Consider the following 25,519-nt stretch of genomic DNA (forward strand, 5'->3'; position numbering starts at 1 on the left):
ATGCAAAATACGCTGAGGAATCGTAGTTATATTCCTTCGTCTTCGATCTGTGCTTTGACTAAATTAAATTTTTAAATACTTTATATATTGGCGTCTTCGACATGTGCGTTGAATAATTATAAATACGTAAAAACTTTATATTCCTGCGTCTTCGACTTGTGGTTCGAACAAATGCAAAATACGCTGAGGAATCGTAGTTATATTCCTGCGTCTTCGATCTGTGCTTTGACTAAATTAAATTTTTAAATACTTTATATATTGGCGACTTCGACATGTGCGTTGAATAATTATAAATACGTTAATACTTTATATATTTGCGTCTCCGACTTGTGGTACGAACAAATGCAAAATATGCTGGGGAATCGTAGTTATATTCCTGCGTCTTCGATCTGTGCTTTGACTAAATTAAATTTTTAAATACTTTCTATTCCTGCGTCTTCGAATTGTGGTGCGAACAAATGCAAAATACGCTGGGGAATCGTAGTTATATTCCTGCGTCTTCGATCTGTGCTTTGACTAAATTAAATTTTTAAATACTTTATATATTGGCGACTTCGACATGTGCGTTGAATAATTATAAATACGTTAATACTTTATATGCCTGCGTCTTCGACTTGTGGTGCGAACAAATGCAAAATACGCTGAGGAATCGTAGTTATATTCCTGTGTCTTCGATCTGTGCTTTGACTAAATTAAATTGTAAATACTTTATATATTTGCGTCTTCGACATGTGCGTTGAATAATTATAAATACGTTAATACTTTATATTCCTACGTCCCCGACTTGTGGTTCGAACAAATGCAAAATACGCTGAGGAATCGTAGTTATATTCCTGCGTCTTCGATCTGTGCTTTGACTAAATTAAATTTTAAATACTTTATATATCTGCGTCTTCGACCTATGCGCGGAATAATTATAAATACGTTAATACTTTATATCCCGGCGTCTTCGGAAATTGTTAAGATTTTTTGTTAAGAATTATATTGCTCAAGATAAAATCTCTATATGATAATAAAATAAAGTATTGTAAACTCTATTGTATTGAAATAATATCTAGACTTGTATATATAAATTCTATTTTTTATTTATGAAAATTGTTAAGATATTTTTGCTAATTATTATATTGCTCAAGATAAAATCTCTATATCGTAATAAAAATAAAATTTATTGTAAACTCTAGTATACTGGAATAATATATGTAATACCAATAAAAAAGAAGTAGATATAAAAGTACTGTGGTTTTAAATAAAACAGAGGCTAGGGACGGGTGAATCAGACGAAATTACGCGGGGAATCGCAGTCGAGTCTAAAAATATAAATGGTCTTGTAAGTACCCTGGACACCGTTGAACTATCCCAGCTATAGACTGCCCCACGTAAAGGGGTTCATTACAACATCCACTTCGTTTCTTCGTCTTGCGTTCAAGTACGAGCCAGATATTGAATATTCCGCACATCCGAAAGTGATGATTGGCTCTATGGACAAAGAATGCCCTTATTGTCACTTAAATTCAAACAAGAATCAGACGGGTTGTGTTGCGCATCAGGAAAAGTGCAACTACCAGAAATTGAGAGGCCACCAAAACCATTGAACTTGCTCATTGGCACGCATGAAGATTCAAATCTGTTCCTGAAGTCCATTTGCATATTTAATTCATGCTTTCAAATGACTTCGTTCGTAGCAACGGAAATAGTTCACAATACTGCGGCAAGTGGCAATACAATACAATACATTCATTATCATTTATTTAAAAAAAAATTAATCAGTAAAAATAATTTATACGGCAAAATAACGTTTGCCGGGTTAAATTTTAGTATGATATAAAATCTTTGCACAGAAGTGCAAAGTAAAGGTATACTTAAATTCTATATTGCTGCTAGATCAGCTGTGCTTATGCCTTTCTGTACAAAAATACACTATTTACGAGTTAACAAAGTTCCTGATTTCGATTTTCGGCTGGTTTAAATATAAAATAAAAACGAATAACTTCTTAAAGATTATAACTCATTATTAATCTGCAAATTAATACATAGGTTATAATTATTTATTGAAATATAAATAATTGAAAGTTATTGCTAATGCTTAATACGCTTAGCAAGTTTTAATTCGGGAAATCTCTTTTCTTTTTTTACATCACTTTGTTTTATAAACTTTTGCAAAACGTTTGGCACAGATATTGAACTGGCTTTCATCTGAAATTAAAAGAAATGTAAAACAATAAAAACCATATTTCTACAAATTTAGATTAGTTTAAGACAAGGCTGTACTAAATCATTTGTTAAGTAGTTTGGCTTATTACGTCAGGAAACAAGATATAAGCACATACATAAGTTAATTTTTATATCTGAAATTCTAGAAGTTATACTGCATTCACCCGATAGTTTTGATATTAATTGTTTATGTGCATAATTATTTAGTAATTGTTTTTATGATAACACATAAATATTAGGTTACGTGTGTTCACATTTTCTTTAGCCCAACACTGGCACCAGTCATTGACCACTGAAAAGTGCAATTCTGCATTATCACCCTTTATTGTGGGTCATTGCACTGAAGAAAATGTTTAATATTTTCACTAATAATTTTTTAAGTACTGCGTGAAAAAAATTTATTGTTTTGCGAATTGTTGCATTAATATTTATAATTAATGCATAATTCAATATTAATTATTTAAAAAAAATTTGTTTAGACTAATTAATTTTAATAAAAATCAGAATTATAATATTAAGCAACCTTTTCGTGTTTGAATTTTTATTTCTCGCAAAGATTAGTTTGGGTTACAAATGCTCAGGCTATTTGACACTAATAATGCTGCCAAGCTAATTCAAATTAAGGATCTGGGTTAGCATCAAGTATCGTACAGTAGCTTTAGCTGTCAAAAGAAAAAATTTTAAATAATTATGCAGGTGTTGCTTTATATGACGATATGACTATACATTTTGTTTGCTACAATTTATAAGTACGCCAGTTTTAACATATTTTAGCTTCAATTTTTAAGAGTACCTACATCGGTAAAAGAATTTGTTTTAGCTGCAATTAAAACATGATCGTATGCATATCCTTATAATTGTGTTGATTTATTTATTAGTATAATTTTCTAATTTATTTCACCAATTTTTCAAAATGTTTCATTTAAAGTGATGGGTCATGGTATTGCTGATAATGGGTCTCCCTTGACTGTCTCCTTTGCTGATGCTTTCGTACGGTAACTTTTGCTATAGGATTTTCTACTGGCGTCGGAATAAGACCTATTATTTTTTGTATAATTATTTAATTCACCAAGCACTTTTTGTTTTCTTTCGGTTTATACTTCACAATAATTTAACAAAACTCGAAGTTAGAACAATATAAGTCAGTTACTGTTTTGGATCAGCTGGCTAATTAACACTGAATCTGAACTGCAAATTTGATAGAATACTACAAATATAACTCTTTGTATTTGTAGACCCAAAAAAAAATTTTCGAATGATTATGTACAAGAAAAATTTTCAAAAATATAATACCACTATTGAAAACATTTCTACTGAAAACATTTATTATTAACTATCGATTAACCAAGGAAACGTTTTACTATAAATTGGCAGCCCCAACCCCACGTCCTTAGATGGCTTCGAATAATTCGTTATTTGTTTTATAACGAATAGTTTGAACTATTCGCATTGTTCGAAGACGAAGATAATACCGAATATACTACTCTACTGTTTACAAGGTTTTCTATTCTGAGTATTTGGGTTTTTTTTACTCGAGTGAGTGCAGTGCTTGGGGAAATTGAAAAAACACAAAATATATTCAAAATGAAAGAAAAACCTAAGCACAGCAAGAACACGTAAGGGTTATTTTTAACAAGGAAATAGAAAAACAAAAACTTAAGTGGAACCGGTATCCGGTGATTATTTTAAACAAGAGGTTTTTTTTTCAAAGTGCGTAACTTAATGTTAAGAAAATTTTTGTTGTTTCTATTTATTAGTTTGTACATGCGAGTGTGCATATGTAAACATATTAAAATTTGTGCAGATAGGATATAATTATTTGTATATTAAAACATAAAACATAAATAGATATTTAACATGGTGTTTATTAACATAGATCATGATATCATGATATCATCAACTATGACTGGGCTACAGCAGGTGTTTACTCACCTCATAATAGGCAAACCTCATATATTTGTATGAGACCAATATAAAATTTCATCAAAAATCAAATTTATAATAATTTGGAAAAAGTTGTGCATTGCATGCACACAAAGTCAATCATATATTTTAGAAAAAATTTATACATTTCTACTCGAGCTGGCTACCATAAAATCAAAGGGGTCAATTTTTTTGTTCTGCATTCGCAATCTGTATATTATTTGTCTGGACAAAAGTTAACTTCCAATTCGTTGATCTTGTGTTTCCAAATAAAGCTGTAGTTTATAAGCGCGTTCTAATTTAAACCACGGCAAGTGCTTTGGTTGGTGTCACTAATTAAAATAAAAATATGTGGCAACAAAACCTGGAACTTGAGCATTGAAAATTTGTGCAGCCTTGGCTACTTGTGGATAAACACGATTAGTCATCGCTTCTAATTTGACAGGCACAAGTTCTAAGCCTGGCACTTGCACTCCAAACAAATTATATACGGACTATAACCTAATTATATAAAATTCGATTATTTCCTAAGACCACTGATGATGAGTGCTTGGCAATACTCGAAACACCGTTGTATGGTCAGCCTAATTTTAATAAAAATTAAAATAAATTTTTGTATTTGTCCTTTATTTCTTTCTTTGCTATTCGAAAAACCCTCTAAATTTTTTATAAAGCTTCTTTGTCATCATACAAAGAAAGCATAGCTTTTCAGCAACACTAGTACTTTATTCAAAAAATTAAATTAAATTTAATTATAAGTTGTTATAATTTTAAAATTTAAATATCGAAAACTGTTTAGTAGATTATTTCTATCGTTAATTTCGAATTCAGACAGCCTAAGTACTATAAAAATAACCAAAAAACGGTTAGTATAATGTACCTGATTTGATTCAATTAAAGATATAAGAAGTCTGGGAATTGCAGCAGCGGTTCCATTCACAGTATGTACAAATTTTGTTTTATTACTAGATAAATAGGTGATATTTAATCGCTTTGATTGGTAATCCGTGCAGTTACTACAACTTGATATTTCACCCCATATTTTTCGACCCGACATCCACGATTCAATATCATATTTTTCGTATGCAGGAGCTCCCAACTCTGGTGGTGGCATATCAAGCAACCGAAATGTAAGATTTAAATTTTTAAAAAGAGAAATTTCTAGATTTTTAAAATAGTTTATAATTTCTTCAGATTGTGAAGTTGTACATACTGCAAACATTTCGACTTTATTGAATTGATGAACTCTAAAAAAAACATTAAAAAATAGCATACATGCAAGTATAATATAAATACCAAGTAACCTTTTGAATAAATAATTGTAACTGAATTTTAAAAAATGTACGCTGAGAAAGAGGCCAGTAACAAAAAGTGTTTTACAGTATACTTTTGATAATCAAGCTTTAATGTTTTAGTAATGTTGTAGTGTTCTCTTTATAATTAAATAAAACTCCGTTGTATTTGAGTTACGTCTCGATACTGCTTTTATTTATGTCATTTATTCTTAAGCTTATTTGGATGGTAGTGTGCACATACCGTACTTGCAAGCTCAGCATTTATGCCTCGCGCAAGACGGTCAAGGTCTGTCAAGTTAAAAAAACAAGATATCGTATTTCTCTGGCATAAACTTTTACAGTTTAACGTGGGAATAGAAAATATTAACAAATAGCGCAGTCAGCAAATAAACCAAAGCATGTACACACTACAATGTAATAATTTACGATTTATATGCTATATATTTATTACAACAGGAAATAATTTAAACGAGTATATACTATAAAAGATATACAAAAAGATTTTATCAATCTTGCAAATGAACGTTAAAGAAATCAACTTCCGTTAAATAAATAAATAAAATAAGGAAAAAAGTAAAAAAGGTTGGTCTCAGTTTACTCAGGAAACATATCTTTCGTTATGTCCGAATTATTGTGTATTGGTATTATCAAAGTATACTGTACATGTTTTTAATTAAGAACTACCACCATATTACGCCTTTTAGCTATAGTATTTATATGTTCAATACCTGTATATGCCCTTTTCCTCATGTGAACCAGATGTTTCTGCTCTAAAGCAACGACTTACGGCACACACTTTAATCGGTAACTCTTTTTTTTTATATAATCGATCCTGAAATATACCAGCTAATGCCATTTCTGATGTACCCGACAGGCACATATTTGGTTTTAAAGTATACACCTAAAATTGCATTCTTCAATAAATTTTCCATATAAAAACATAATGTACTTGAGTTCTCTCCGGCGCAGTGTGCATTCCGCAGCCTTCAATAAGAAATGCAGGAAGAATATCAGGTACAGACACCAACTTGAAATCATTTTTCCTAAGGAAAGTAATTGCGTGTTCAATTAATGCATGTTCCAGCATGGCCAAATAGCTAATGAGGTAATAGCTTTTATGACCTGTGATATTACCCAAGTGTTCCATTCGAAATAAATTTAATCGTTTACAAATTTCTGAAAATTCAGTCAAGCCAGAGGACGATATCATGGGAAAATAGCGCAACAACTCACAAGGCTTATCTCCATACTGAATTAATCTCGCATGGGTTAAGTTTGGTAATTTCTTAAGTTCCGCTTCCAACTTATCACACAAAAGTGGATCATTTCTAAGACTTATATCTTTAACCAATGTTCGAATTGCAGGAATGTTATTTACATCTTTCCGTAAAACAATATTGTTTTCCATATTATCCAAATATTGCTTACTTAAATTACTTATTTTAATTAAGTGCAGATTTCTTCGCAATTCATGTTTATTATGTTGTTTAAAATGAAAGGGATATAAGTCCCTTTGAAGTAAATTTTTGATCTGTCGATGAAAATCAAGCCTAACTTGGACACTGAACATAAATAAATACATAATGAAATGATCTTTTGTTTATAACGTACCAAATAAAATCTTTCATATTAACTAATAAAAAAACTTTTTCACAGTACTTCAAACTACTAAACCCCACTTACATGCACCAACATAATTCGAGAGGATTACATCAGAAAAGATCTTACAAATAACGGAGACTTTTATTTTCGAAAACTAATACAGAATAGGGGTATTCACTCTCTCTTGCAAACTCATTGCAAGGTGCACGAAATGCACAGATTGTACGAGAATGCAAATAACAACAACAAAATACACGCACAAAATTTCGTGCAATTGCGTGCAATCTTCCAATGCTGAAACCTATAGGGGTATTCACTCTCTCTTGTAAACTCATTGCAAGGAGCATGAAATGCAAGAATGCTATACAAAAACTGCAAGACTGCGAGAACACCTCTGTTGCAGAATTGCATCATCAAAATGAATCAGCTGTTTTTGCAGCCGTATCAAATTGAGCAAAGAAAAATAAAAGTATAACAATGCCGCGAACAAGTGAAATACAAAAATGTATAGATTTTTTTATTGAAAATAGTGCTTTTAATATTCTGATTGAAGGTATTAACATGTTGTTAATGTAGTTTTCACTACTATATAGTTTCTATTTGTTAGATGATGCAAATTACTGGGAAGTGATGGAGCAATTAAATGAAGACCTTTTGTTTACTTTAGTAAACCATCACAGAAATCACCAACCCGTACCAAAATCTATTCAATGGAGATCTACCATTCTTCAAGAATTTGATGAAGGCCGTTTTTGTCAGATGCTTAGAGTAAATTGGAACGTATTTTCCTTAATAGTCTCACTAATAAACTATTAAGGATTGCTATTGTTTTATATCGTTTGGGTTCATCAGGCGAAAATGCGGCTATTCGTAAAGTCGCTACATTATTTGTTGTTGGAGATTTATGTAATAATAATATAATATAAAAATAATTAGTATAATAAAAATATAACTAATTCTTAATTTATTATTGTTATTTGTTATATTTTTTATCGAGGGGGGTAGTGGGGTTATGCACAGCAGAACGCACGACTTTCGGTGCAGAGCTGGATGATGTGTTGTCTGCAGACGATTCAATAAAAAAAACTTCGTTGCCTAGCGCAGAACTAGTTGGTGGCTATGGCAATGTTTCCGTACAAAATTAGACATGCGTCCAAACACTTCATTCAATAGTTGAAAATGTGAACAAATTTTCGTAAGTTTCGCTGAAATTGATAAATAGATAAATTAAGTCACAAATGTATATGTATATAATATTATATTTGTGAAAACTTAATTAATGGTCACATCGATTTAAATTATTGAACGAAACGCATGTATATAGCATAGCCATAGATTAACATATCTCGAAATTTTACTAACAGTCAATTCAAATTTAAAAATGAGAAGCAACAAATGACAAAACAGCTGATTTCCGCCATTTCTGGTTTGTTGCAAGCAAATATACATAGGTTTCAGCATTGGAAGATTGCACGCAATTGCACGAAATTTTGTGCGTGTATTTTGTTGTTGTTATTTGCATTCTCGTACAATCTGTGCATTTCGTGCACCTTGCAATGAGTTTGCAAGAGAGAGTGAATACCCCTTATGTATATTTGCTTGCAACAAACCAGAAATGGCGGAAATCAGCTGTTTTGTCATTTGTTGATTCTCATTTTTAAATTTGAATTGACTGTTAGTAAAATTTCGAGATATGTTAATCTATGGTTATGTTATATACATTCGTTTCGTTCAATAATATAAATCGATGTGACCATTAATTAAGTTTTCACAAATACAATATTATATACATATACATTTGTGAATTAATTTATCTATTTATCAATTTCAGCGAAACTTACGAAAATTTGTTCACATTTTGAACTATTGAATGAAGTGTTTGGACGCATGTCTAATTTTGTACGGAAACATTGCCATGGCCACCAACTAGTTCTGCGCTAGGCGACGAAGTTTTTTTTATTGAATCGTCTGCAGACAACACATCATCCAGCTCTGCACCGAAAGTCGTGCGTTCTGCTGTGCAAAGCCCCACTACCCCCCTCGATAAAAAATATAACAAATAACAATAATAAATTAAGAATTAGTTATATTTTTATTATACTAATTATTTTTATATTATATTATTATTACATATATCTCCAACAACAAACAATGAATAGCCGCATTTTCGCCTGATGAACCCAAACGATATAAAACAATAGCAATCCTTAATAGTTTATTAGTGAGACTATTAAGGAAAATACGTTCCAATTTACTCTAAGCATCTGACAAAAACGGCCTTCATCAAATTCTTGAAGAATGGTAGATCTCCATGGAATAGATTTTGGTACGGGTTGGTGATTTCTGTGATGGTTTACTAAAGTAAACAAAAGGTCTTCATTTAATTGCTCCATCACTTCCCAGTAATTTGCATCATCTAACAAATAGAAACTATATAGTAGTGAAAACTACATTAACAACATGTTAATACCTTCAATCAGAATATTAAAAGCACTATTTTCAATAAAAAAATCTATACATTTTTGTATTTCACTTGTTCGCGGCATTGTTATACTTTTATTTTTCTTTGCTCAATTTTGATACGGCTGCAAAAACAGCTGATTCATTTTGATGATGCAATTCTGCAACAGAGGTGTTCTCGCAGTCTTGCAGTTTTTGTATAGCATTCTTGCATTTCGTGCTCCTTGCAATGAGTTTACAAGAGAGACTGAATACCCCTAATTATCTTTGGACACATTATACAGAACTCTCTATGTGAACAAAACACTCTATGTGGCGAACATATTATAGTTACAGCTGTTTCACTATATATAATATTATAGTTACTGGTGCACTTTGCCATATATATAATATCAAATAAAATTACACAATTTTTTTTTTTTTTTTTTAAAACATACATTTATTTATTGCGTCCTCTCTTAAAATGAGACTAACAATAACAATAAGTTGTATAACTAATTACATAATGTTACAAATTTTTATTTTAATTATACATTGTATAAAATAAAATAAAATAAGTAAACCTTATATCACGAACCTCACTTAGATTAATGGGTTAAATTTCATTGGAGTGAATGTTAGGTGGTTTCTTAAGAAAGTGATTACTAAAAAGAAAGGTGCGGTTTTTACTTCAAGCTGTTGAATATTAATTAACAGCTGGACGGTCAGCTCTTTTTAGGCGGGAAGTAATCACGAACCTCACTTAGATTAATGGGTTAAATTTCATTGGAGTGAATGTTAGGTAGTTTCTTAAGAAAGTGATTACTAAAAAGAAAGGTGCGGTTTTTACTTCAAGCTGTTGAATATTAATTAACGGCTGGACGGTCAGCTCTTTTTAGGCGGGAAGTAATGGATAGAAGTGCGAGATTTCTTGCTAAGGGATTAACATACTCTGTCAGCCTTTTATTGTATTTTTTTCTTATATTGTCAAATTCAGCTTTAACTAGGGGAATTTGTAGATCTCGGTGTATACTTTCATTCCTAATATACCATGGGGCACCAGTGATAATTCTTAGTATTTTTGACTGAGCTCTTTGTATAATTTCAATATTTGATGCACTAGCATTGCCAAATAGCTGGATACCATAAGTCTATATTGGTTTTATAATGCTGTCATACAAGAGTACTTTATACTCTAGGCACAGGAAAGATCTGCTATTAATGAGCCAATGCAACTTAGAGGCTTGAAGCTTCATCTGAATTTTTTTGGCTTCAATATGTTTGCACCAAGTTAGTCGTCTGTCTAGGTGGATACCTAAGTACGTTATATTATCTGCTTGTGGTATGGGAATGTTGTTTAGTAAAATTGTTGGAGATGTACTCCGATTTAAGGTAAAAATGACGTGTCTACATTTTAGTTCGTTAATTTTAATTCGCCATTTTGACAACCATTTCTCCACCCGATATAAGTGAGATTGAAGTTGGTTTGAACCTAGCACAGCGTTTCTGTTTCGGCATAAAATTGCCGTATCATCGGCAAACGTTGTGGTGATAACTGAACTACTTATCGGGATATCAGATGTGTAAAGTACATACAATATAGGGCCAAGAACACTTCCTTGTGGAACGCCAGCTTCTATTGGGAAATTATTAGAAGTATATGATTTGCATTTCACTTTAAAGCTTCTATTATGCAGATACGATTCTAGAACTGAGTGGACATTTGCAGGTAATGAATAGCGTATCTTATATATGAGTCCATTATGCCATACTTTATCAAATGCTTGTTTAACATCAAGGAATACCGCTGAACAATATTCTCTGAGCTCAAATGCGTGTCTTATTTCATTCGTTATACGATTCACTTGCTCAATAGTTCCATGTTTTTCCCTAAAACCAAACTGGTGGGACGGTATTAAGTTTTGAACGTCAAGGAACGGTTTTAGCATGGTTTTAGAAAGGCATGGCAGTAAGCTTATTGGCCTGTATGAACAGGCAAGCGTGGGGTCTTTACCTGATTTATGAATTATAATAATCATGGATGTTTTCCACTCTGTTGGATAAAAGCCAAATTTAATTATGGCATTAAAAAGTCTTGTGATAAAATTTATGGCCAAAAGGGGTAAGTTTTTTATCATGATGGGTGAGATATTATCATATCCCGGTGCTTTTTTGCAATCTAACTTATTTGTGATTATTTGAACAAGATCATTGGCCGTGATATTCATGTCAATAGATGGTGCTGGTGGATCTTGAGTGGGAAAGTCATATTGTCCTGCTGCAGGATTTGGTTGGAACACCTCTTTTAGGTAATCAGCAAAAACGTTAGATTTTTCTTCATCACTTCGCGCCCAGTTTCCAAGAGAGTTTCATATTGGAGAATTGGAGTCTATGGGAGGATTTATACCTTTGCTAGCATTCCACAAAGATGAATGGTTTTTGCCATTTGGACATAGGTTTTGAATATAATTATATTGTCTGACTTTGACTTCCTTGCTTAATGCAGATCTAAGTCTCCTTTGGGCTTCCTTAAATAAGTTTTGCGCTAATGGGGACCTAGATTTTTGCCATTCACACCTTAATCTACGTTTTTGTAAAACTAAATTCTCTATGTCACTATTTGTAAGTACTCTATAGAATCTGTAAATTTTATTGCCTTTAGGGGTGGAGTTTTCTGCTGCTGAAATCAGAATTGAGTTTAAAATTGAGGTTGCGTCTTCAAATGAGACTTACACTTTATCTTGTAATTTATGTGTATGTGTGAGTTAATATACTTTTTATATTTAAGCCAGTTTGTTCTAGGACTTGTAAGGCTATAGGAACAGTCATATAACTGTAACTGGAGAATGGTCAGAAGACAAATCGCAGCTAGTGTATGTTGAGATAAAATTTTTGCTGATGCCTCTGGTTACGGTGAAGTCTATTAGGTCTGGTATTTTATTGTTATCAGCAGGCCAATATGTTGGCTGCCCAGCAGAGATTACGTCTAGTACATTTTTTCTATTTACAATTGAATTGTAGAGCTGTTTTCCTTTTGGATTACAGAGTCGTGAACCCCAATACGTGTGCTTGGCGTTGTAGTCTCCCGCCGCAAGAAATCTTTCACCTAGTGCGAGGAGGGCAGTAAACTGCCGATAAAGTTAAATTTTTTCCTGTGTGCTTAAGGCATATTGATGTGGCTTGCATATAATTATGAGCATATGTACCCAGAAAATTGTGTTTTAGACGCCTTCGTATCAAAATACCTGTACCACAATGTGCTTTGCCATCTGGGTGATTGGTTTTATAGAATGAATAACCAGGAATAGAAAAGAAAATTTTGTTAGTTAGATGTGTTTCTGAGCAAAGCATTACATCCACACTTTCTTGGGACATGAAATTTGTGAGTTCAAGTTTATGTTGGCTTAAGCCGTTCACATTTCATGTAAAAATTTTTAAACTAAACTTAATTGGCTTTGCATTTTAACTATCTCGTTAAGAGTAGTTTGCATGATTGACATGAACTGAGTTAAGCTCTGAGTGAGAGTGGAGATCACTATTTCCAAACTATTACTTTGAACTGGAGGGGCTTGTTGCTTGTCAGATTTAACGACATTAGCATATGAAACACCTGGTGTAACAGGCTTAGAAGTTAAAGGTTGAGGTACTTCAACTAATTTAATGGTGTTGCTTCTTGTAGGATTACGCAACGCTTCTTTCTGCAGAGCTAACCTGTGCTTCAGTTCTTTATAAATAGGACAGCTGTCTTCGAAATATTTGGTTATGACTCTAAAATTGTTTTCAGTGTCGATTTGGATTTTGGTTTCGTGTATATTGCCCCTGGTTATAGGAACAATAAGAAAAGTATTATTTCCAATCAGACTTGCAAGGATTGTAACTAGGTTATTTGAGCTGCGCTCACGCAGGTAGATTGGAGGCGGTTTAAAATTTTTGTTAATAGGCTGATTAGCTTCTTCTGTGGTTTCAGCTAATTCAGCAAATCTATTGCCAGAAAGAATGCTTGTAGTTGCACTATCTTAGATAGCTTTAGTTATTTTAGCACCTTTTGAATTGCTTTTTTGAGGACTAAGTTTACGTTTCATATTTACATAGCGTTCCATGCCTGTTTGGACCTTTATTTTATTTTTTGGACTCGCTAAGTCGGAAAATGCAAGCGAAGTTGCTGAAGGTGCAATCGTTGACAAACTTTTGTCAGTTTGTGTAGTTTTCAGAGGCAACGTATTCGATGCGTCTAATACCAAATAAGCATAACGCTTACTTGGAATGCTTATCGTATGTCTTCTTTCTAGATTTTGATTGCTCATTTGCATACGTGGTTATATATGCAAATAGCAGGTGTGCTATAAGATTTACTTAATTTAACTACTATTAAAATTAATTGATATTAAGTTAAATTAACTATATAAATATAAGTAAAATTAAATTAAATTAATATAAAGAAGAAAATAATAAAAATAAAAATGAAGATGTAAAAAATAAAACGAAAATGTGTAAAATATTATACTTTATATAATATAAAATATATTAAATTAAATATATTAAAATATATTAAGTTATTAATATATTAAAATATATAATAATATATAATTATTATATATAATAATAATAATAATAATAATAATAATAATAATAATAATAATAATAATAATAATAATAATAATAATAATAAAAATAATAATAATTAATAAAATAAATAACTTTAAATTCCAAAATCCAATGTTAGCAAGTATGTTGGTTTTGATGTTTTGTTGTGTTTTGATATGGTATCTTGTGTTGTGTTGTGATGAATTGCGGGCTTCCAATTACAGCTTTTGTGGAACACGTTTGTAATAAAATACTAGCTGTCTCTATCAGCACTTTTTTGTTTTGTTTATATATACCCAAAACCGCACTGATATTTTGTTTGAATGCTTGCTCACTTCTTATTTTTTTATTTTGAGCTTTAGAAAATAATTTGCTGTCTCTGTCAGCTATTTGAGTTTTTTTATATTAAAGTTGTGCAAAAATCAACAAAAATCGAAAAAGCGCGCGCTATTTTCAAATTAATATTTTATGCACTATTAACTTTTAGGAATTGTTTTTTTGTCCGAGAATGTTCTGTTTTTTATTTTTGTATTAATAACAAAAGTAATTCTTTTAAAAGTGATTGTTATTTGCTTGTTTTATACTGAAATTTAAATTTTTCCGAGACCGGCTTAATAACACGTCCGCTCACTAGAAAGTTCGAAAGCTAAATTTCACAATTGACAATTTTAGTTTTACTTCTTTATTTCTCAATTAACACAACAATAATTAATTACAATAATGAATTACAAAAACGTTAGTTAGGTGCTTCTTTTTACTTATCTAATTCATAAGCTACAGGCTGTTTACCTTTTGGTAACAGATGGCCATGCGAACGCAACAATCTATAAATGACACTTACAGCGACAAAATTAACCAGCGCATCGCCATCTGTCGTGATATAAAAACCAAAATACAAACAGCAGCCAACTTAAACTTCTTCACGTACACGGCTTTGCTCATTATAGCCACTTATGTGGATGATTTACCATACAAAGGACTTTTATATAAATTTGAGAATTTATAAATATTCTATTAGCTGCAAAAATGAGCTCATTATTGTAATGTAGTAATAGGAATTTTCTTTTGTAAGCATATCACAAAATAACAAATAAAATAAGCACTACTTCGGTAGCAACTCTGTACAAAATGGTGATTTTGTTAGACTCTTATGTGCAAAACACGTAATAAAATTTTAAGTTGAAATTTTGAAAATGAATAATAATTCTTTGCAGTTAATGGTGAAAATATTTTTTTTTACATGATTATAAATAAAATATAATTTTTCATGCCTTTAAACAGTAAAATAATAAACAGAAAAAATAAAGTATTTGTTACGAGCAATGACGACACGAAATACGAATAATTAACGAAACCATTCGTTGACAGTTAACTGGAAATTTATATAGGCAGTAGCACACATACATTTGTATGTGTGCTACTGCATAGCTTCGATACAGCATAGCTTCGTATCGAACTACTATTGTTGCGGGGGCGATAAATACTAGAAATATGCAAGCTAAATTATTATATAGCATACATACATTTGTAGATATGCAATAGCATAGCTTCGTACGCAAACAATATCATTGCTTGGGCGATAAATACTATATCGTTGCTTTGGCGATAACTACTAGATATATGCAAGCTAAGCACATTGATTGATTTCGAAACGTCTAGAAACATAGTGGTTAGTAGTACCAGATTCCAGTATCGCGCGTCGCTAAAAACCGATACATTCAAAAAAGAAGGGGAGAAAAAAAATGTTTTCTATAATTTCATCTTACGATCAGGAGAAGAGCAGCCTTGCGTCATTAAGCCTAACCAATTCACACCAATTAAAAGAAGGTAACCTAAAATGGTATATGAAAATCCTGCAAATCTTCCGGAGCACACCGTGTCTCACGGTCTCCGATAAGATGGATAAGAAGATCTTTAGACACTTTAAAGTCTAACATAAGGGACCGCACTTCATAGAGAAACAATAAAGAAGATTTTGAAAAGAACTCGTAGTGTTGTGTATCTAGTTTTGACTAGATACCGTAAAATTCATTAACAATTGGTTACGAACTTTTTCCTCGTACGTGATATAATTGTTAATGTGATCTAATTTATTTTTAAATAATTTTCTGCATACAACGCGGAAGCGTTTTTACTAAATATTATTGAGTTCAGCCATTGAACATTTAATTTTTTTGCAGAATGACATATTTCGAATATTGGCAGTTACCAACAGATAACTAGGTCAGTATTTTGCTTTCTTTTTTTCTGCATAATAGCAGAAACTTAATGGAAATTTCCGATCATACATTAAGCTCATGATCAATGTTTTCGCAGATAGAGGTGAAAACATGGAAGATTTTTGATCAACGGAGTTTATTTTTTAATCAGTTTTTTTTTGTTCAGTTAATGAGTTTATGATGACAAGTCTGATTGTGTGTCTTGACCAGTAATGGAAGTTGTTCAAAATACTAAACAAAAAATAACACGCCAAACATCAAAATTCAATCGTACAACCGTTTTGTTTATTTATTCGTTAACTACTTCCACTTCTACATCTCGGACAACCGCAATCATAGATGTTACCCAATTAACTAACATGCAGAAAGTACATGGTAGTTTCAACGTGTGGTTACCAGAGTATTAATATATTAACATTTTAACAAACAAAATAAGACTTAATTCTAAACATTTCTCTCACCTAGACGTGTAACGCAAGCGGCTTCACCGTCTATGTGACTTACACAAATACAAGAATAGTATAATTTCATATATGAACATTCTCCTATAGTGTTGACGATTTATTGCAGCATTACAGTCTCAGGCCATGATTCAATGGCAATCTGTAGAACAGATATTTTACTTGTCGGCCTTTTCAAAGTTGTTGCTTGCATTCTAATCGTCACAACGTGAGTTGCAACTCTTTCATTTCGAATCAACACCAACTGCCCAAGTGCGACATCTTCTTCTATTTTATTCCATTTGTTGTGCACTTGTAATTGGGATAGGTACTTGTTGAATATTTGCTTATATTATATTATATTATTGTTTTTATTAATTTTGTATGAATAATTTGTTATTTTATTTATAATTGTGTTAAATATATTTGGTGTAAAAAATAACGTTGTCAATGCAATGCCCAAAATACGTCATACGCTTCTGCTGGCACATGAAAACAAAAGCGTCAAATTTCGTCTGCAAGAAAATGCACTCTTGCAGTTTGCAATAAGTTCATTGTTTGGCATGCATTCTCAAGGTTATTTTAGTTAATTTATTTGTTGTAAATTAATTATCAATTTTAAATAAAGGGCACAATTGAATTTTTGACAATCGAATTGATGCGAAGCCACATTCGTGATTGATTCATTTCTTTAGCTTTGTAAATTTAGTTCAAGTGCTGAATTTACGTCACAAAAGCGCCTATTCACTGGATTTAAGTGTTCAGTGACTAGGATAATTAGGACAATCGTCGAAATCTCTGGGTTCAAGTACTCAGTGGTTTTCCTGTTTAAATAGAATCAACATAAGTACTGGATTCAAGTGTTCAGTGCTTGCAAAATAGTTGATTCCAACGTTGATCAGACATTTTGGTTTGATCGTACATTTTGGTGACCCCGTGAAACGGACAGCAGCACAGGACTGGTTTGATGCAGCAACAGTCAACAATCAACAGTCAGCGGTTAAGTTTCAGCATTCAGCATTCGAAGAACATTCTTAAGCACATTTGGCAAAAAACTACAAATCATCAATGACAACTCTTAATGAACTCATAGATGCCCAAAAAGAAAAGGGCGAAGAGATTCAGCGAATCATCAGGAACTTCAAAAAGGATTCGGCTGAACGCAAGCAAACATCAGCATACTACAGTGAAAGATTTCGTCGGCTTGATGTTGCTTGGAAGCAGTTTGAACAAACTGACACAATGCTCAGAACTCTCATCGATCAACCGACAGATGATGAGTATTTTACATCTTCTTATTACGAGAAAATAAGAGAACTAACAAATGAATACAGTGAAATATTCAAGACAGAAGCCATTCGGATCAAAGCAGCAGACAACTTTGGTGAAGCTGCTAGTAACCAAATGGCATCACAGCCGCAACTAGTGGCTACGACAAATGGTTTGATAAGAAAAATATCTGCTCGAATGGCAGCTCTAAAAAGATTAGTAGAGAGCTTGTCAGAGAGCGAAGGCATACAGCCAATTCAATATTACGAAATTAAATCAAACACAATCATGCAACATTGGAACCAATTGGAATGTTTGCATGATGAACTATGGGAAAACTTTGAAAATCCAGTGATGTCAGGATTCAATCAAGATGAGTATTACCAAATTGAAGATTTGGTACAACAATGTTTGATAAAATTGTCCATAAAATTGGATCAATTACAACCGAAACAAGCAACAGTAGCGGAACCAAACATGCGGTCCTCACTGCCATTGCCAAAGGTAACAATCCCAAGCTTTAATGGGAATTACTTAAAATGGAGGCAATTTTTTGACTTGTTTACACAAATGGTAGACAATCAGCCACTACCAGGTGCTCAAAAAATGTGGTACTTGAAATCACATGTGACAGGTGAAGCTGAAAAATTGATAAGTCATTTCAGCATAACGGAGGACAATTATTCGGCAGCTTGGACATTACTGCAAGACCGTTATAATAATAAAAGGGTCTTGGCGTCCACGTAAATCGATGAACTTTTAAATCAGCCATCAGGCACATCAACTGTGGCAGCAGTTAAAAATTTACATGACACAACGAAAGAGTGTCTATTAGCACTAAACAATCTTGGCATTCAAACGACATTTTGGGACCCAATTTTGTTACAGGTACTAATTAAAAAACTCGATCGGGCGATGCTCATTAGATATGAGCAATCTCTGGCAAAACCAAAAGAGATACAAAACATTCAGTAGTTTTTAGCCTTTTTAGAACTACAGTTCCAACTGATGGAAGTTGTAGAACAAAAAGATAAGGTGGCTATAAAAATTAAAGCAAATCGAAATAACTCAGTGTCATCGGCTGTAACAGTTTCTAAAGGAAACAACAATTGCAAACTGTGCAATGTAGACAGGCACCCACTGTATCATTGCCGTAAATTTTTGCAATTTTTACCATCTCAACGATTGGATTGGGTGAAAAATCAACAGCTCTGTTTTAACTGTTTCAGAAATGATCATGTGGTGAACAAATGTTCATCAAGAAGTTGTACCAAATGTAATAAAAAGCATAACACGTTGCTACATTTGGAAGTTACAAAACAGAACATTCAACCTAGCTCAAGTGGGTACAACACCGCAGTCACCACAGCGACAGCAAACACATCCACAGGTCATCGTGATTATGTTCTCTTGCCAACTGCAAGAGTCAAAATAATTGCATCTAATGGAAATACAAGTGAAGTCCGAGCATTACTAGACTCTGGTTCGCAAGTGAACATAGTCTCTGAGCGTCTTGGCAAAAGGCTCAATATATCAATAACAAAATCGTTATTGTGCATAGAAGGTATAGGAAAGGTGCAAAAAAATTCAACGCAGCGAGTTAACATCAAATTGCAATCACTTAACTCAAGGTTTACTACAGAAGTCGAAGCGTTTGTGCTTCCAAATATAGTTCCACCTCAACCAAGTTGCAGCTACGATATTTCCAAATGGAAGGTCCCGAACAGCATTCAGTTAGCAGATCCAACATTTTTCCAACAAGGGAAAATTGATATTTTACTCGGTGCGGAGTTCTATTTTAGTCTGTTAAAGAAAAGTAAATTAACGCTTGCTCCTGGGCTTCCAGTCTTGCAAAATTCTACACTTGGCTGGATTGTCAGTGGCAAGGTTGCATCAAATACAGACAAATCAAACGTTTTATGTGTAGTTTTTGGCGGTGGGGCGGAGGTTGTTGATAATAACTCATCGTTAGAAGATGCAATTGAACGATTATGGCGAATGGATGAGGTGAATACAACAGAAAGGACATTATCTAAAGAAGAAAAATTATGCGAATCTCATTTTGTGCAGAACGTCCATACAAATAAAGAAGGACGTTTTGTGGTAAGGTTGCCGTTTCTGGAAAACTCATTGACGTTAGGGGAATCTCAAGAAAAAGCTTGGAGAAGGTTCATCAGTCTTGAACGACGACTAGCAAAAAATGATGTTTTGCGGAAACAATATGTCCAGTTTATGGAAGAGTATGAGCGATTGGGTCACATGACTGAAGTAAACTTGGATTCCATGTTGACTCCAAGATATTTCATTCCTCATCATTGCGTACTAAAACTAGATAGTACAATTACTAAACTTCGAGTGGTGTTTGACGCATCAGCCAAAACTACATCTGGACACTCGTTGATTGATTTAATGTATAACGGACCGACAGTTCAAAGTGAACTCTTTTCAATTCTGCTCCGTTTTAGGCGACCACGGTTTGTTTTCACCACAGATATCGAGAAAATGTATCGTCAAGTTTTCATAAATCCTGAAGATCGACGCTATCAACTTATCATTTGGAGAAGCAGTCCAAATTCAACGATTCGTTATTATCAGCTAAACACAATTACATATGGGACTCGAGCAGCTCCTTACCTAGCAACAAGATGTCTGCAAAAGATAGCATCAAAAAACAAGGTGAATTATCCATTAGGAGCTCAAATCCTGTGTGACAATTTCTACGTTGACGATGGGCTCGGTGGATCAGATAGTTTAATTACGGCTATTGAAGCTCAAAGGCAATTAATCCATATTTTAAAGAAGCATCAGTTTTACCTACGGAAATGGAGTGCAAACCATCCTCAACTTTTAAAAAACATTTCTCAAGATGATCAAGAGGTAAATCTAGATTTTACTAATGATAATAACGAGTCAATCAAAACGCTGGGATTATTTTGGTTGCCCAAAGCAGATTTATTTGGAATTAAGGTCAAAATGGTTACTGAAGGAATAATCACGAAGAGAGTCGTTAGTTCTGATTTAGCTAGACTGTTCGACCCACTTGGTTTAATAGCTCCAGTAATAGTCAAAGCAAAGATTTTCATACAACACTTATGGCAATTGAAATTATCTTGGGATGAACCACTTCCTACAGATCTTCGTACAACGTGGTCAACATTTAGAGAAAAATTAAGTACTCTTGAAAATCTTCAGGTGGCAAGACATATCTTCAGAGGCGAAGTTCCATCATCAACACAGCTACATATTTTTGCTGACGCATCTGAAAAGGCATTTGGTGCTGCAGCATATGTCAGAGCAATTTTAAAAGATGGTAGAATAATAGTGCGACTGTTATGTGCAAAGTCAAGAGTAGCACCACTTAAAAAACAAACGCTACCGCGACTAGAACTATGTGCGGCAGTCCTAGCAGCGGAACTCTCAGCAAGAGTGAAAAGCGATCTTCAAGAGAAGGACCAGCCGGTATTTTTGTGGACTGATCCAGAAATTGTGTTGTCTTGGATCAACTCACAGTCCTCATCATTTCAAACATTTGTAGCTAACAGGGTAGCAAGAATTCAAACTTTAACTCTGTCTGAACAGTGGCGACATGTTAGGTCAAAGGACAACCCAGCTGATGTGTTATCAAGAGGACTTTCAGCAAGGGCGTTGTCAACATGTGCACTCTGGTTTCAAGGACCGTTCTTTTTGCATGGAAGGCAGGAAGTATGGCCACCAAGGTTTTCATCATCATTACAAGTTCCAGTCGATCTGGAGAAGAAGAAGGTTGTAGCTGTAGCAACTCAAAGCAATGACGCAGATTTCATATACAGGATTCAACACAAGAATTCATTTAAGACGTTACAAAAGATAGTAGCATATGTTCTTAGATTCACTAACAACGCAAGAAAATCAAAGGAGTCACGTGCCACACATATAGTACTTAGTGCCAACGAATTGGATGCAGCATTAATAACTATAATATGTCACATTCAGGGTAATGATTTTCATGAAGAAATCAAACAACTAAAGAAACAAGGTCATGTTGATAAATCTAGTTCAATCAGTAGTTTATCTCCATTCATTGATAATGCAAATGTTCTTAGAGTAGGAGGACGCTTAGAAGCCTCATCATTACCATACGATTCTAAACACCCAATGCTGATCCCATACAATGATCCATTGGCAAAATTATTATTCGTGATGTTCCATGAAGAAAACAAACACTGTGGCCCGCAGGCACTATTGAGTACAGTCCGACAACGTTTTTGGCCGATTAAAGGTAAATCAACAGCCCGAGCAACAGTTCAGCGATGCATTCGATGCAACAAAGCACGTCCGCAACTATGCCAACAAATTATGGGCAATTTACCAGAATCAAGAATAACTCCTGCAAGACCCTTTATTAATGCTGGTGTAGATTATTGCGGACCATTTTGGATCCACTACAAGGTGAGGGGCAAAAAGCCAACAAAGGCATATATTGCTGTCTTTTGTTGCTTTTCTACAAAGGCGGTACATCTCGAGTTAGTGACCGATTTATCAACAAATGCTTTCATTGGAGCATTAAAACGATTTATAAGTCGACGAGGACGTTGTTTGAATATTTACAGTGATAACGCAACAAACTTCGTAGACGCCAAAAACCAGTTAGCAGAATTAGAAGAAAGCATTTATTCTAATAAGGACAAGAAGCAATAATCTCTGCCTGCAGTACCACAGGAATAAATTTTCATTTTATTCCACCAAGGGCTCCACACTTTGGCGGTTTATGGGAAGCATCCGTAAAGTCCGCAAAATATTTGTTACTACGCAGCGTTTCAACAGCATCATTGACGTATGAAGAACTCGAAACAGTAGTGGTGGAAATTGAAGCGATATTAAATTCACGAACATTGACTCCAATGTCCAATGATCCAACTGATTTGACAGCATTAACTCCAGGACACTTATTAATTGGAGAAGCTCTTACAACTCATGTAGACAGCCGATCGAAACCAGAAAAACACACGTTATTGTCACGTTGGAACCTAGTTTCCCAGTTAAAACATAATTTCTGGAAACGCAGGTCTAACGAATATTTGATGGAATTGCAACAACGTAACAAATGGAAAACACAATCTGCCAACATACAGTTAGGAGACATGGTTATAATCAAAGAAGATAACGTCCCAGTGATGCAGTGGCCCTTGGGACGAATTGTACATGTGTACAAGGGTACAGATGGACATATCCGAGTAGCTGATGTTAAAACATCGGCAGGCATTTTTAAACGCCCAATTCATCCATTAGCTATACTGCCAGTAAATACAGATGATCAACCAACAATGGCTGAAGCTGATCACGAAGTACCTCCTGACAAGTTAATTATGAAAGATAGAAAAGAGTCGTATGAAGAGCCCAAGACAAAACGTAGAAAACTGCCAACCAATTTGTACTGTTCTGTATTACTTACACTATTACTGATATTGCCAATAGTAATAGGATCTCCAATTGACAATAAAAGGTTTGGCACAAAATTGGGTATTCACTTTGAAAATCTGGGCACAACTGCCATATCAACCACTGAATGGAATCTACTAGTTTATTATGATTTAAGTCTTTATTGGACGGAAGCAGCAGCTCTAAACACAGGAATAATGTCGCTACATCAAGCTTGTCAACAAATGAAACCAAATGCATCATGTGCGAATACAGTTAATCACTTTAAACATATTGAATCCGAACTACAACTCGATGATAAATTACTTCATAATCATCGCTTCAAAAGAGGAGCAATTGATCTTGTAGGCAATATTGCACATTCGCTGTTTGGAGTATTAGACTCAGAATATGCCAAAGGAATGTCAAATATAATTACAGAAGTGAAACAAAATGAAATACAATTATTGACGCTATTTAAGAATCAGACATCAGTTGTCGATTCAACAATCAACATAATGAAGAAAGATAAAATAGCAGTTCAAGAAGGTTTTGACCACATTGACAATGAAATAAAGGTATTGATAAATTCAATAAAAGATACAAATAGAGAGGTAAATCAATTACGGCTCAATCAAGTTTTCAATGCAGGAGCCATTCAATTAACACTGGTAGCACATAATCTACAGAAGATACAATCTGCTATTATAGATGCTCTAACTGATACTCATCATGGAAAAGTGAATCCATTGTTATTGACACCAACACAATTACAAAAGGAAGTTAATCAAATCAAACTTCATTTATCACCATCATTAGAATTACCGATGCCAGAAGATGAGTTAATATCCCTTTACAGACTAATGAAGGTTAAAGGTGGAATCACACAGCAGCATGCAGTTTTTAGTATAACACTACCCTTGATTGAACATGAACGATTTGAATTGTTTCAGCTAATTCCAATCCCGAACTGGGTAAATGACTCCATGACGGTAATTGACTCCTGCAGTTCTATTTTGGCTATTAATACGCAGCATGATCAATATTTTCCTCTTATAAAATCCGAATTAAGTCTTTGTGAGACCATTAAGGAAGAGGAATTTCTTTGCACCAACGTCCGCATACGATACAATTTTGGTTCCGAAGTATGTGCGTGTGAAGTCAACCTATTCAACAACAACACAATACCAAATTGTCGGTTGAAACACACTATCAACAAGCTGACCTGGATTCCATAGAATCACAGAAATCAATGGATTTATGCGACATCAACATCTTCACGAGCAACTGCAGTATGTAATAAAGAAATCATTCCACTAAATCTAAAAGGTTCAGGATTATTGACGATCGATCCAGACTGCGTGCTTAAACACAACTTTGTTTCCGTGCAAGGACAACAAATAATTGCAAGCACGGCAAGATATTTATACAGTAGTCTTGGTACAATCTCCGAATTAAGGCTACAACCCCCTATGAAGACATCAGATGCTTACAGCGGCAACAGTACACTGTCAACGGTACGCAACAACCAATACGATCAACAGCTTAAAGAACTCACAGTATTGCAGAAGGTGTTACAGTCATACCAGATAAATGATCTTCCAAATCAATTTCAGTCACACAAGTACCACAGCTTCACCATAGCTTACGCTGCACTCGTTATAGGGCTGATATTAATCATAATCATGATGAAGAAGAAATTGCAGAAAACACATGTTGAAATTCCATCCGATGAAGAAGCCACCCGCACAACACCTACACCCATGCCACGTCGACAGTCACGAGAATTCGTTATCAACATATAGTCGGACTGACTACCTGACAGCTAGAGGCTCATATTGTTGAACGGTTGTTCAACGCGGGGGAGAATGTTGAATATTTGTTTATATTATATTATATTATTGTTTTTATTAATTTTGTATGAATAATTTGTTATTTTTATTTATAATTGTGTTAAATATACAAGGTGAGATGAAAAAACTGCAACAAAGTAAAACGCCATAATTTTTTAATTTTTTTTAAATTTTATTGAATGAAAGCAAAAAATGTCGGAAATAACATCAAATTTGAGAATCGGTTTAGATTTGTTCGAATTGGCCACCTTTGGCACGAACTATGACCTTCAAACGGCCAATGAAAC

General features: G+C 33.6%; 2 protein-coding genes across 3 annotated transcripts; one reads left to right on the top strand and one right to left on the bottom strand.

Moving 5' to 3' along the window:
• Nucleotides 1-2,004: 2,004 nt before the first annotated feature.
• Nucleotides 2,005-7,075, bottom strand: LOC119672035 (serine--tRNA ligase, mitochondrial). 2 transcript variants are annotated; one of them, XM_038082986.1, is made up of 5 exons: nucleotides 7,041-7,072; nucleotides 6,379-6,991; nucleotides 6,158-6,330; nucleotides 5,015-5,381; nucleotides 2,005-2,193 (listed from the first exon to the last, which is right to left on the bottom strand). In XM_038082986.1, the coding sequence occupies exons 1-5, from the start codon at nucleotides 7,055-7,057 to the stop codon at nucleotides 2,077-2,079; spliced, it is 1,287 nt and encodes a 428-aa protein (XP_037938914.1). In that variant the 5' UTR covers nucleotides 7,058-7,072; the 3' UTR covers nucleotides 2,005-2,076. The 2 variants fall into 2 exon arrangements, with proteins under 2 accessions (XP_037938914.1, XP_037938912.1); XM_038082984.1 differs by having other exon boundaries at nucleotides 6,379-7,075.
• Nucleotides 7,076-18,990: 11,915 nt separating this feature from the next.
• LOC119667259 lies at nucleotides 18,991-22,659 on the top strand. Its single transcript, XM_038076549.1, has one exon. The coding sequence runs from the start codon at nucleotides 18,991-18,993 to the stop codon at nucleotides 22,657-22,659; it is 3,669 nt and encodes a 1,222-aa protein (XP_037932477.1).
• The last annotated feature ends 2,860 nt before the right edge of the window (nucleotides 22,660-25,519 follow it).

This window comes from Teleopsis dalmanni, chromosome 1 (assembly GCF_002237135.1).
Source record: "Teleopsis dalmanni isolate 2A chromosome 1, ASM223713v2, whole genome shotgun sequence".
In the NCBI taxonomy this organism is placed as follows: domain Eukaryota; kingdom Metazoa; phylum Arthropoda; class Insecta; order Diptera; family Diopsidae; genus Teleopsis; species Teleopsis dalmanni.

Excerpts from the sequence above, each read along its gene's own strand:
- LOC119672035 (XM_038082984.1), bottom strand. The coding sequence starts at position 7,011 with ATGTATTTATTTATGTTCAGTGTCCAAGTTAGGCTTGATTTTCATCGA. Across the intron at positions 5,382-6,157 it reads GAGGAAAAGGGCATATACAG|AGTTCATCAATTCAATAAAG; the intron begins GTATTGAACATA and ends TGTTTTTTTTAG. Across the intron at positions 2,194-5,014 it reads CTTTAATTGAATCAAATCAG|ATGAAAGCCAGTTCAATATC; the intron begins GTACATTATACT and ends TTTTAATTTCAG.
- LOC119667259 (XM_038076549.1), top strand. The coding sequence starts at position 18,991 with ATGGAAGTTGTAGAACAAAAAGATAAGGTGGCTATAAAAATTAAAGCA.